This window comes from Bombus vosnesenskii, unplaced genomic scaffold, assembly GCF_011952255.1.
Source record: "Bombus vosnesenskii isolate JDL3184/JDL3185 unplaced genomic scaffold, Bvos_JDL3184-5_v1.1 scf7180000013263, whole genome shotgun sequence".
Lineage (NCBI taxonomy): Eukaryota > Metazoa > Arthropoda > Insecta > Hymenoptera > Apidae > Bombus > Bombus vosnesenskii.
In genome coordinates this window covers 8083035-8096524 of record NW_022882923.1, presented here as the reverse complement: position 1 = coordinate 8096524, position 13490 = coordinate 8083035, and the positions used below count along the sequence as shown (strand labels likewise).

The window sequence follows — 13490 nt, the reverse complement described above, 5'->3', positions numbered from 1 at the left end:
GCGAAACTGTGTACGCGCTGTCCTGACGCGACTGCGAATGATCGAACATGCAGGCTGGAAAAAATTGATCGATCGATCGATCGAGTGCAACTCGAGAAGAGTCGAGTCGAGGTTCGGACAGCGCTGACTCGAAAACTAGCGACCAGTCGAGACGAGAAGGAGAACGTGCGATTAAGAGTATTGCGAAGAATGGTTGACATCCAGAGTGCGATAACGAGCTAAAAAACACAAAATTTCTATGCGATCCAGAACGACGTCGTCGAATACGCGCCCATGTTTCACGCGTCGGCGTTTACTTCGACGCCGTTGTCGTTGGAAACGCGTACAACACGTTCGAAACAGCCGTATATACATGAATCCTCGAAGCGCCGCGTACGTAGTTGAGCAGCGTTTAGAATTTCGAATTTCGGAAATGGTCGACGCGCAAAAAAGAAAAGAAAAGAATAGAAAATAATATTAAATCTAGGTGATATATCCTGAAAAGGGAGAGCGAAAAATGATAGAAGATAGCGAGATAGAAGAGAGGGAGCGAGCGAGAGAAAAAAGAAAACAGGGGAATAGCGAGAAGCGTAAAAAGGTGAAAACCGTACGTTGAACACGATAATAATTCAGCAGTCTCTTTCGGTTACGAGCAAGTTCCGCATTGTGTAGGATTTCTCATAAATGGTTCTATATGTATGATGATACATGTGATGCAATATCTAGGAGAAAGAGCAACGTTTTCGATGATTGCGAGAAACGATGAGATGAACAAAGGGAAAATTTTTGAAATCGCGAGAGCCTTTTTGCGTAACACGAAGCAAAAACAAATAGATATCCGTCTAGGATCGAGCAATTGTTCTTTTTCCTTCTTTACGGATCGTTATTATTCGTCAACGAGTGCTTCCGTGCGACGGAACAACTTCCGGGCACACGCGGAAGAACTTTTTTCTTCGCGGAAGAAAATTGGAAATTCAACTTTTTTCCCCGCGCCATTCACGTCATCCTTTGTGACGTTCGCGGGCAGTGTTCGATGAGATCAGCTACTGTGGTATCGGGAATCGAACAATTGGTGGCCAATTTATCCAAGCGATTGGACCATCGAGTCCGACCAATAAAAGGATAGATGGACGACGATTGGCGAAAGGGAACGTTTCTAGAGATGATCTTCCGTTCGATTCAACGTTCGCGTCGTTTTTACCGATACGCGACTTTGTCTTTTTGATCGCGTAAAAATTCCTACTCTTCGACCGAAGATCGTTTCTTGCAAACTCGTATCAAACATTTGTTTCGAGTATCGTTTGTACTCGACGGAATTCTGTTTCATCGTAGTTTCTCCTTTAAAATAGAACTCTGATGGTAAAAGAAATTCGACGGCTGTCTCTCGAAACCGCGTAAAAAGACGCTTAAATTTAATTTTGATACTTGGGGCGACAGAAAGAAAGAAGCTATCTGAAACAGGACTTCCGTTTCTTAATTAGACATATCAAAACCATGTAACTTGACGCCATTGCGAAACAAACAAAAGAGAAAGGAATATATTATTTTCGACGACGACGATTTAGCAATAAGAGAATGTGCAACTCTTGAAAAGTATGAGAAAGCGTCAAATCCATGTGCAGTGTTTCAGATACTTGCAAGTAGATACCATTGAACACTGCAAATTAATGTTTCGCGAGTTATAGTGTAAATGCGAATGCAGAAAGCAAACAAATGTTATGTATAAAGCGTCTTTCGGGCTTCCTATTAAAAAAAAAAAAAAAAAAAAGTATAAAGCATACCAGTTCGTTTCGACAAAGTTCCACGGGACGACGAGGTCGATACCGCGTCATAACAGTTTTATTATCCCAATACAAGATTCACGATTCACGATTCACGATTCACGTTCGCGGTTTATGGTTCAGGGTTCAGGATTCAGGGTTCAGGCTTCAGGATTCAGGGTTCAGGGTTCAGGGTTCAACGTTCAGGGTTCAGGGTTCAACGTTCAGCGTTCACGGTACACGATTCACGATTCTGGAATCGCCAAGCCGATCGTTGCAGTTGGCGTAGCACGAAATTCTTTCTACGCAAAATAAAAAGGTGCAAAAGTGTACGAAGCAGAAAGAAATAATCGAAATGCGATGAAAATTGTGCAAAGTCGTGAAACTTTTGTTCGGACGAGCTTGTATGCGAGAGCTGACTCAGAATTAAAGCCGTTCGAAAATCGAGTTTCCAGACACTTGAGAACAAACTTGACGTCATAATCGAACGACTGTAAATATACTATAACGTGAGGTAGATTAGAAAATTAAGCGCGTATTTCACGGTGAAATTTTGTTCTGGTTGCGAGCGCCGTTGGAAGCTCGTCGATTCCGGAAGCACGCGATTGGCCAGCCTAAAATTTCATGTGTTTCGAAATCGAAGGCGAAAAAAGGCTGATGTATCGCGAGAGCGATTATCGCTGAAATTTCTGTATGAAAGGATACCGAGGTCTGAGTGTGGAAGAAAAAAATTAACGAGAGCATGGAAAGACGAGTGCGAAGCTGCGTTGACGAGAGAATCGTGCGTGCGAATGCTTTCAAAGGATGAACGAACGACGACGAGAGAATGAAAAGGAGAGAACGTGTACGAATGGTAGAGTGACAATTAAACAAAATTTTACTACCAAGTGGACTAGAATCGCAACCGATGGGCATTATTAAGCGAAAATGAAATTTTCGGAGCGTTTTTTCGACGAAGAAAAGCGTCCAAAATTGTACCTATTTTCATTTTATAAATTATATATATATATATGTATATGTATATGTATATGTATATGTATATGTATAGATATACGACGACCTAAACGATCATTATCGTGAGATGTAACGCGAGAGAAAGGCGGAAACAAGTTGAAGAGGATGAAGAAGACGGAGAAGAAACAAATTATTGTATCTATATTCGGAGGTGATCGATGATGTATTCGAGTCGTGATTATTATTATTATTATTATTATTATATATTATGATTATTGTGTATAGTTAAGGCGAAAGTGGAATTTTAGACGAAATTATCGAACTCGAAGTATATAGGGAGCGCAAATAGTGAGAGAAAGCGAGAGAAAGAGAGAGAATGCGAGAGTTGAGAGAAAAACATTTTTTTTTGACGGTGATTGCACACTGTAATGTCGGCAAAGCAAAAAAGTCCCCCTCCCCTCGAGCGAAGACGAGCGAAAACGAGCGAAAACGAAACGAAAGGAAAAGAAAAAGAAAAAGAAGAAAAGAGCACACGTCACGGCCAAACGAAAGGAAGGAGAAAGAGGAAAGGTAGAGAGCACATGCGTAAAACAAAATTCATAGAAAATACACACATTTCGAGATACCAACGAATAATAGAAGAAACAATAGCAGGCAATAGTTTGGGTTCGCTGCCATCATTTTCTTTACTTCCGGTTTTCAAAGCACAGGAAACTTTTGGTAGAAAACGACTCAATCCTCGTTTCTTTTGTACGACGACCAAAACAGAGAAGAAATAGTCCGTGATATAACGAAACATTATATATCTATATATAGAGATATACATATATGTATGTATGTACGCACGCATACGTACAACCAGTGCAACAAACGAAACAAAAAAGAAAGAAACGCGAACGCGTACGCGATGTGCTTCCTCGTTCGTGACAATGTAGCCCGATCAAACAACTTCCATTTCCGACGAAATCCCCACGCCCTAATTCTCAACCTAACCCCCGGTTTTTGTTTCCACGCCTTTTTCTCCTCTAGACCACGAGACGGAAACACACCCAACGAGCACATAAAACATTCGAAATCGCAAAGGGGCACATTGTCGCGTTCCAGGATGAGCAGAGGAGGAGAGGCGACAGAGGTAAAAAATGAAAAAAAGAAAAAAAAGAGAAAAAAATAACAGAGCTCGATAAAACGCGTAGGACGAGCGCGATACGAGAAGTCGCGGAAACGAGGCAGTATACTTTGCCGATCGCAGCCATCCTTCGATCGAACAACTTTGGTTTCCCCTCGCGATCGTAGGCGACTGTTATCGACTTTCGACGCTCTCGGCACCCGCGGAAATGTCCCTCGGTCGACGAATTTTCACACCATTTTTCACGCGGTTCGTCCAATTTTCGTCCAATTTTCGTCCAACTTTCGTCCAACTTTCGTCAAATAAAAATCGTATCTGTCGACTTTTCTGACAATCCTGTCCAATTCCTTTCGAACAATGAATCGAAGTAAACACTGCAAAAGATCGGATATAAAATTGGCAAAACAAAAAGACAGAACAAAGTAGATCCGTTGACCGGTGGGGCCTAAATTTTATAGCGCCTTCTGTTTTCACCGCAGCATAATCCATTTTCCTCGTGAGCGTTCCCGATTGATTAATTCGCGACACCTTAACACGCCTCCTTTTCCCGAATCCTTTTCCCAACACCCGTACGTCATCCACACCCAACCCCCACCTTTGTACCTTACCTTCCCTACCTCTCCCCCCCCCCTACGCACTCCTCACTGATAATCTTCCACCAACTGCACACCCCCTCACATTACCACCCTAGTCCCTCCACTAGCAAACCGATTAACCAATGTGAGTGAATGTGTCAACACGTGCTACAAGGGAAAATAGCGGATTTCAAAGAGGATAAAGGCGGAAAAAGCAAAAGTAATATCATAGAGAAAGCGTCGAGCAAACACACTACGACTCGGAGGAAGAAAAAAATCGATCGATCGGAAAAACGTACACACACACACATTCGTCGGACTGTGTAGGGACATTTTGCATCAATTGTGTAAACACGAGACAGAGGGAGAAAGTGTGCGTGTGTGTGAGAGAAAGAAAACTCAAAAAAAAAAAAATGCGTCGAGAGAGAGAGAATGCGCGTGTGGAAGAGCGAGAGCGAGAGGTAAGAAGAGACTAAAAAAAATGAAAAAAGCGCGAGCGAGAAGAGTAAGACGACGGAAGCTAAGAGATAAAAAAAAAACAAAATGTACGAACAAACAATTGATACTGTCTTCGTTTTTTAAGGTCGTTTCTCCGTTCGACACGCTACTATATGACTATTGACATTTGTCATTGGATTATTACCGACGACGATGAATTGTCATTATTATCACGAAACTATTGCTATTATTATTGTGACGAATGATTATTATTATTATTATTATTATTAACATTTATTATTGACATTATTATCACGATTTATTATTGCGATGATGATTATTGCGATTATTACTATTGTCATTATTATTATTACTATTATTATTATTATTATTATTATTATTAATTATTACGATTATTAATTATTACGACTATTATTATTATTATTATTATTATTATTATTATTATTATTATTATTATTACGTGGTACAATAAAAATTTAATAAGCATCCGATGCGCACGAGTCTCGTGACTACTACCATCTCTCCCTCTAAATCCACACGAAATACAGACTACGATATGCGCGCGTTTCTAGTTCTCCTATCTTTCCCGATTTTAACAGCATGCTGACCTCTCTTGAGCATGAAAATAACGATATCGACATTGGCTATTCCCGGCTTGTATCGTACAAGAAAATACTAATTTATCTCAAGGTCTTTCTTTATCTTTCTTCCATTTCAACACGCATGACACATTCGTGTACCATCTTCGGACACAAGGCGACGCAATCTGTCGGTAAACAGACAAAAATATCAGGAAATCACGATCAAACATCCCTTTGTTCGGGCAATGATAAACAGATAAATATCCCCAACTGTTCGTAAGTTGTGAGAAAAGTCTCGTTTAAAAAGCTATAGTATGGAATGTCCGAGGAAGCCAAGTTTTCCAAAGTGATTTTAGAATACGCGAGTTTTCGAAACTCGAAACTATGTTCCGACCTCGCTTACCTCGCCACCGAAATACGTCATTTATCGAAACACGCGCGCCGATAAACGTCGAAAAATAAGAAGCGGCTGTTCGAGGAACGCGAAATCGTATTTACGGCGTAAACGGCATCGATGGATTTTCCATGCCATGTCCGACTCTGAAAGATGCCTCGTGTCAACGGGGTCAACGACGGAGGGACGCGCCGATGCCTCCAGCCTGCATTCGACGATCAGTGGACGGCCAATTGCCACGGAGGAAACACGATGCTTCGTTTTAGCGTTCGTGGAAGATCGGTTTGCTTCGAGACTTTCGACAAACGTATCGAGACGTTAAACAGTGTCCGCGAGTCTTGCACGATTTTTAAGAACAGCTCGAGACATACGGTATCAAAGTCGCGTTTAAGATGTTTGATCGATTCCGAAACGCGGTCAAACGGAACCGAAGGCCACCGTTTCTCGTCAACGACGCCGACATCGACGCCGACATCGACGTCGACTGTCACGACGCCGACGCCACAGCCAAGGAAAACCTGCTTGTACGATCTTCATGTGGAAAATAGAGGTAATTATATTACGTAATGCATAACAGTATTAGGCTTGCTAGTTTGCAAAATTAGCGAGAAAAGTTGTCTAATTTCTTGTCCTCCTCCTAAATAAGCGTTGCAAAGGCCGTTCAAAGGCGTTCATCTTGCATATACATGGATACGCTACAAAGAGTATTTCTACGCCATTGTATTTATTAAAACGTTTCTACGCTAATTAATTAGTGTCCAATTGATTGTGAGAATATTAAATTTCGCATCATTCGGTAATGCTTTCATATGACAACGACAAAATTTGATATTATGAAAATGAAATGTTAAAGCTGATAAAAAAAAAGGTATCAACGTGACACTTTCTTTTAGGTAAAATAATCAACTTTTCCGGCTGGTTACTACCGGTACAATATCAAGAGGCAATAGCCGCGTCTCATCAACATACCAGAACTTTTGCGTCGCTCTTCGATGTCGGTCATATGATGCAAACGCTAGTTTTTGGAAAGGATGCAACCGAGCTTTTGGAATCTTTGACGACCGGCGATCTGAAGAACTTGAGCAAAGGCAGCGCGATTCTTACGGTGTTTACCAACGAGAATGGAGGCATTCTCGACGACTTGATAATTACAAAGGACGACGACGATAAATACTTTCTGGTGTCTAATGCTGCAAGAAGAAATCAAGATTCTCAATTGCTCCTCCAACAACAGGTAGACAATGGAATTTTACGTATGTCTCTATTAGACGTCTTTGTTGCGTTTGAAATTTCAAAAGTAAAACCAAACGCGATAGCTGTCGACGATAAAAGTACGATCGGTAATAATTATCAATGGTAGAAAAATTCTGCCTAACGATGGAAACCATCGATGACAACGAGTCGGAAACATTCCGTTTCATAGTGTTAATGAACAATTGCTCGGTCATACACAGCTCAGATTCAATAACGTTCGACAGAATAAAAGAGTATAATTGGCAATTATCACGTCATCCAGTTTATCCATTTTTATTTATTTCGATCGCTATAAAATGCTGCAACATCGTTATAAACACGACGTCGTCACATACGACTCGTGGCTCATCGGCCTGATTCTTAATTTTAGGAAAACTTCAAACGCCAGGGAAAATCGATACAATTGCGATTCCTGGATCCTTTGGAACAGAGTCTCGTCGCGTTACAAGGTCCTACGGCCGCGTCGGTTCTTCGATCCATTGTAAAAATCAACTTGAAAAATCTAACATTTATGAACAGCGTAGAAACTACGGTATTTGGAAGCCGAATCAGGGTAACTCGATGCGGATATACAGGAGAGGATGGTTTCGAAATTTCCATGCCAGCCAAAATTGCGCGAACCTTGGTAGAAGCGATCTTAGACACGCCTGACACGAAACTGGCTGGTTTGGGAGCCAGGGACAGTTTAAGGTACTCGATTGCCAAATAATAATTTCCGATTAATTTCCAATTATACATTTGCACGTTTAACATCGGTATTTCGTTTGATTACTTTCAGGTTAGAAGCTGGCCTTTGCCTCTACGGGCATGACATCGACGAAGAAACTACACCAGTCGAAGCGGCACTTACCTGGCTAGTAGGTTAGTAATAGCCTGGCAGACAGGCTGCGGATATTTGTGCATTTATGGGAAATTTCAATTTCAATATGGCAAAGACAGATATACAAATATCCAGGGAACAAAATGCACCTAACATACAAACGTATATAAAATATGCAAAGTACAGTATTCGTTGCAGCATTCGATAGATACGACGAATCTCTACTTGCACGATGTTTATTTTTTTAAATAATAGACGGTAATAAGATACGCTGGTGACTAACCATAAACGCTTAATTTCTTTCACTTCTGCCACAGCTAAAAGAAGGCGAGCAGAAGGAAACTTCCCAGGTGCAAAGAGGATACTTTCGCAAATCAAATCAGGAACCGAGAAAAAACGAATAGGATTAACGGTAGTGCATGGTCCGCCAGTGAGAGAAGGAGCGTGTATATTGACTCCAGAAGGTGAAAGCGTTGGCAAAGTCACTTCCGGTGGACCTAGTCCCACCCTTGGACGTTCCATCGCCATGGGATACGTGCCATCGGAATTAGCTCACTACGGTGGTGGAATACTGGTACAAGTTCGAGGGAAAACGTACAAGGCAACCATCGCAAAAATACCCTTCGTCAAAACAAATTACTATACCGAAAAATGATCGATATATTTTACTCTTATCTATGTAAAATTCGATGGAACGTACTGTACTTTGGTGTAATGTTCCTCTGAATTTCAAACACTCGATCTGATACAACAAATGATCCATTAATGATAATACATTTTGTACATACTTTTTATACAATGTGGCGTTTAAGAAGAGACTTTGAAAGTATTTGTAAGAATTTTGTAAGAATTGTGTAAAAAAGATTAGAATCGAATGAAAATTACAAAGCGTAATGAACAAAGATTATTTATGTGTGGATATGTTACGTATGTTACTTTACTATACACGTGTGTATACACACGCACGCACACGCATATAAAGCGGGGAAAATTCCGCTTATTACAGAGCCCTCTGTGAATAGAAGTATGATACTCGTCTGTGCTTAAGAAGAACTTGGTATATTCGGCATACGATAAAGAGGATTTCCGACGTATCTTATTTTCATATGATAAAATGACTTTATACACATATTTCAATTTGTACTCTCTCGGGGTAATAGAGGGGTGGAGGAAGTAACTTTAAATTTTAGACGAAACAGATTCTTCCTCGTTATTAATCCACTGGTTATTAAACAAATAGTCAACTTGTTTTCTTACTGCAGTACCAACCTAGTAAAAACCCAAAGCTCTCGTGAGTTCTAACTACACAAATATCTTAATATAATAAAGGGGCTGGGAGAAGGGCTATTTTATGAAACGATTCCTTCAAAGCGTATCGTATATTCGTATCTTGAAATACTTTGTTATCTCCTCTTCCCACTGTTCCTGTAGACATTTCTGAAACAAACTTGAATTTAAATCGATTAAAACAAGATAAACAATTTTGTTTATGCATGCTCCACCTATCAGGGTGTACAAGGATCTTTAGATGTAGGAACCCACCTACCACGAATCTAGAGATCTCTTTAGACCCTACTCATCAGAAATCTAAAGGTCCTTTTATTTATCCTAACCGTCAGAATTCTCAACTGTTTTTCTACGAGTTCTGACTAGACAAATTTCCAAGCCTATTTATAGGGATCTCATATAAAAGAAACCTATCTACACAAAGATTTAAATGTCACAAAGGCAAGGAACGGAAAATCGTTTAGAGCATTGTGTGGGACACACGATGTAATTCTTCTTCAGCAGATCTCACACGATGAATCCTGAAGCAGACCCAAACCACAAAAAAGTTAAATCAATCCTATGACATAGATGCAATTAATTACCAATCGAGGAGATTCCAATTCCATGTGTATAATTTACACTTTCTACAGGTTAATAAATCTGGAACGTACTTAATTATTGGCGTTCGACCGTTCGCGGAGAGACGCGAACGAGAGTCGTAAATTCCCGTTACGACTAGATAATCGACGCCACTAAGTGATCGATCCCCTATTTCGTTTAGGACAATAGAGGTGGTTATATTATAGATATAAGTTAAATAGATGACTGATCGAAGGATGGAAAATCGGGAAAGTTCGGTGACGATACTGTGGCGGAGGAAAGCTATCGATGGGTGTGTCTAGCGCACGGGACCATCGGATTTGTTGACGACAATTTTGGCTAGGAAAGCGAGGGTAATAGTCATTGCTTCTGATTGGATGAGAAAAAGGTTGGTGGGCAAGGAAGGATTTTAGCCGCCCCCGAGAGAAAGTTGCTAGCGGGAGACCGTACGCGAGAAAAACCAAGTTTCCCCTACCTGCCCAGAGTTCACAATAAATTTAAGGAACGCTCGAAGTAAAAAGATACTTGTTTGGTCTGAAAGACCTTAACATCTTGCCTGCGGTGTGGGACCTGGTCTCTGTAGAAAGTCATCGGACGTAACAATTGGATACCGCTGAAAGAAGGACATATCAGGCACAAGGAAATATCAAATAATCAAAACCTCAATTTGAACTTAAAAATCTGGAAATTTAAAAAATTGAATTGAAGTACTACGATAAAAAAAGAGCGATTCTGATCAAACGATCTTTTATTTGATAAAGAGCTTGTAATAACTTTAGTCACCAACCAATTCATATCAGTTGATAAATTATAAATTCTTAGATATATCTTTCAATGAAATTAATAATGCAATAGTGCACGGAAATGATATTCAAATATTTCGCCACATCTTTTTCACATTTTTATATATAATAACATCATTCAAGAATAATACTATTCCTGGGCAAAAATATTCATTATTACTGAGCAAACATCGTGGCAGTATTTTCAATCACAAGCACTCTAGTAATAGAGGACGCTGAAAAAAGAAATGACTCTAAAAGCCAGAAGGGCTATCAAAGTATCCACTCAATACAATCCCCGACAATAAACCGTGAGTGGAATATTCATTCTATTATTCGGCAAACTTTAATTTACTATATGTAGTTATAAAATAGAAAGATCTCAAAATCAAATCGCGATAAGTGCTTCATCATATTTGCAATATTATCTAATTAACTATTGGCAAAAAAAAAAAAAAAAGGAAAAGAAAAGAAGGAAAAAATATTTCCGTGTGAATTATTTGCGCAACACTAATATCTATTAATCTATGCACTCAAATTTAAATATTCGCAACACTAGTAACGGTCCACCGGCGTAGCCATATAAGAGGCTACTGGTGAAACTGCATCTGATGTTCCCGGAGCAGGGACGTGCTTCCACAGTCTAGTGGAAGAAGATTGGGCATAATATAAACGCAACGCTACTTTAAAAAACGCGATCATTCATTATCGCAACGCTAAAAGGAAAAATAAGTAGAACTCGCGATGTAACAATATCGCAACGCTAACTCTTATAGTGAATTTAATGAAAATTACAATTTACTATATGAAAAAGCTACTTTAAATATTCTGATATTGCAACTTGCAATGCTATAAAATTGATTGAAAATTAACATTTTTATAATCTAATTTTAAACAATAGAAAACAGGATAAATTCTGATAGGTACAATTTTCTAAAAAGTTCCAAAAATTCATAATAAAAATAGCAAAAGACAATCGCGGTATCGTAATTCGCAACTCTAAAGCAAACGCGATTAAAATTTTATCGCAACTCTAACTCAAACCGTAATTAATCTCTCGTGACACTAATAAGAAAAATCGCGATTTGCCCAATGGGACGATGGACCGATATATACATCGGTCAAAAAAGCAAACTACTACTACTACTACAAGTACTAAAATCGAGCATAGTGACAAAGTAGTAACAATAATGACTTCCCATGCTCTGGATGACCCAGAGGATGGGGAGCCATTAGTAGTTGCCCTCTTGAGTGGCAGTTTGCCGGGCCTCTTCGGCTCATAGCCTCTTCTTTCTTCGGGCGCAATGCCCGCTGAAACTTAAATCTAGGCTCGAGTCTTTCTAATCGCAAAATAAAAAATAACTTATAAAGGTAAAATAAAAAGATAAATCGCGGATGCTATTCCCAGTGCACATGGACGACCAACGATCGTAGCGATCGCTGTCCGTTCGCATGTGCTAGCTCGAGCGATAAACGTTCGTTTCGGAACCCACTGCGTACTCGTGATCACGACCGCGATATTCGAAAAATCGATAGGCAAGGCTCAAGACAAATGGTATACTCCATTCGTGATGCCAGCTTCACCGTCAATTTTTCAAATCAAATTTCCTGAAACAGGTTGGACACGCGAAAACGCGCCTACCCGACGAAAGACTGTGCCAACCTGTCCGGCCCTACCTACTTACAGTTAACACTCATGCCAGAAAATATGCTACCTATCCTACCCGGAAACCTATATTTAAAATTGAAAAAATGGCAAAACAAGCACACCAACACATTCGCTCCACGGTTCTCACACATAACCCGGGCGCAAAAGCCTACACTAGAGAGATGTCCCGGGACGCCTCCGACACCCGAGTTTCGCATACAACTTTCACACTCTAATGTACGTACCATTTTCCTGAAATCGACTGACGATGGCTAGCGACCATTACGTATATCTCAACCTTAATTATCCAAATATATTTAAATTTCAATTTTAATGAAATACTCGTAATCATGTACGGTTACGTATGATGTATATCATCTAAAGAAATAATTCGACTAGAACAGATCATCGTATTTTAATCAATGTAATTATCATTGCAGTTTGATACGATACTGAGATTAATAATATCGCTATTTGCAATCCGCTATATTAATCCTATTTATTAACACTGTTATTTCCAATGGCGATTGGATTCATATTTCTGAATCCATAACTATTTCAAGATTATAATGAATAGCAAAAACGACGCAATTCCACAGCCTAACCACATACACACACAGTGGAAAATACGTCGTGCACGATACGCTAACGCAACGTCAGTCGCTAAAAAAAATTGTTAAGCTTATAGACTACTCATCATGCCCATTGCCTTCGTCCCACCCAAGAAGCACCTGGGCACGTGAGTGAGATTCTGACAATGAACATGGAAGGGGTTAAACCTGAAAATCCTATGCTAAAAATATGATTAGTCTATCTATTTTGTATCTAACGGGCTAATATTCTTCGATTTTCCAATCTAATTTCACTTTAAATTTTAATAATTTTATACTTTATTTTGCTTTATTATTTTAATGAACGATTAAACTATTAAACTGGAATAAAGGAAATTGACGAAGAATACACATATTTATTAAACATAAAATATTATTAAATGCAAGTAATATATATATAACGAATAACGATGGACTCTAAATGAACTCTAATACTCGAAATATCCTCAGGCGATATCTTTATCAAAACACATCATTGAAAACACAAAGGAACGTTCAAAACTTGTTTTGATTCTGAAATCTGCCTGTCGCGAAGTGTTTTCTTGCACGTGAAATTTGATAGCATCCGTCAGAACAAAGACCGACAAAGTTAGACTTTAACATATACTTTCATATTCCATATTCCGAATTTTACTGTGATCATAATTTGTATATTCAAATAATAAAACTGCTCCATAT

General features: G+C 39.4%; 1 protein-coding gene across 1 annotated transcript; it reads left to right on the top strand.

The window, feature by feature from the left end:
• The first annotated feature begins 5966 nt into the window (after positions 1–5966).
• LOC117232872 (aminomethyltransferase, mitochondrial) lies at positions 5967–8786 on the top strand. The gene is made up of 5 exons (XM_033492595.1): positions 5967–6378; positions 6722–7062; positions 7453–7772; positions 7861–7943; positions 8220–8786. The coding sequence occupies exons 1-5, from the start codon at positions 5982–5984 to the stop codon at positions 8555–8557; spliced, it is 1479 nt and encodes a 492-aa protein (XP_033348486.1). The 5' UTR covers positions 5967–5981; the 3' UTR covers positions 8558–8786.
• Positions 8787–13490: the final 4704 nt, after the last annotated feature.

Bases quoted from the DNA above. Each gene is read 5' to 3' on its own strand.
- LOC117232872 (XM_033492595.1), top strand. From the start codon at position 5,982: ATGCCTCGTGTCAACGGGGTCAACGACGGAGGGACGCGCCGATGCCTC. The intron at 7,063-7,452 runs GTAGACAATGGA...TCTTAATTTTAG, and splicing joins AATTGCTCCTCCAACAACAG to GAAAACTTCAAACGCCAGGG. The intron at 7,773-7,860 runs GTACTCGATTGC...GATTACTTTCAG, and splicing joins GGAGCCAGGGACAGTTTAAG to GTTAGAAGCTGGCCTTTGCC.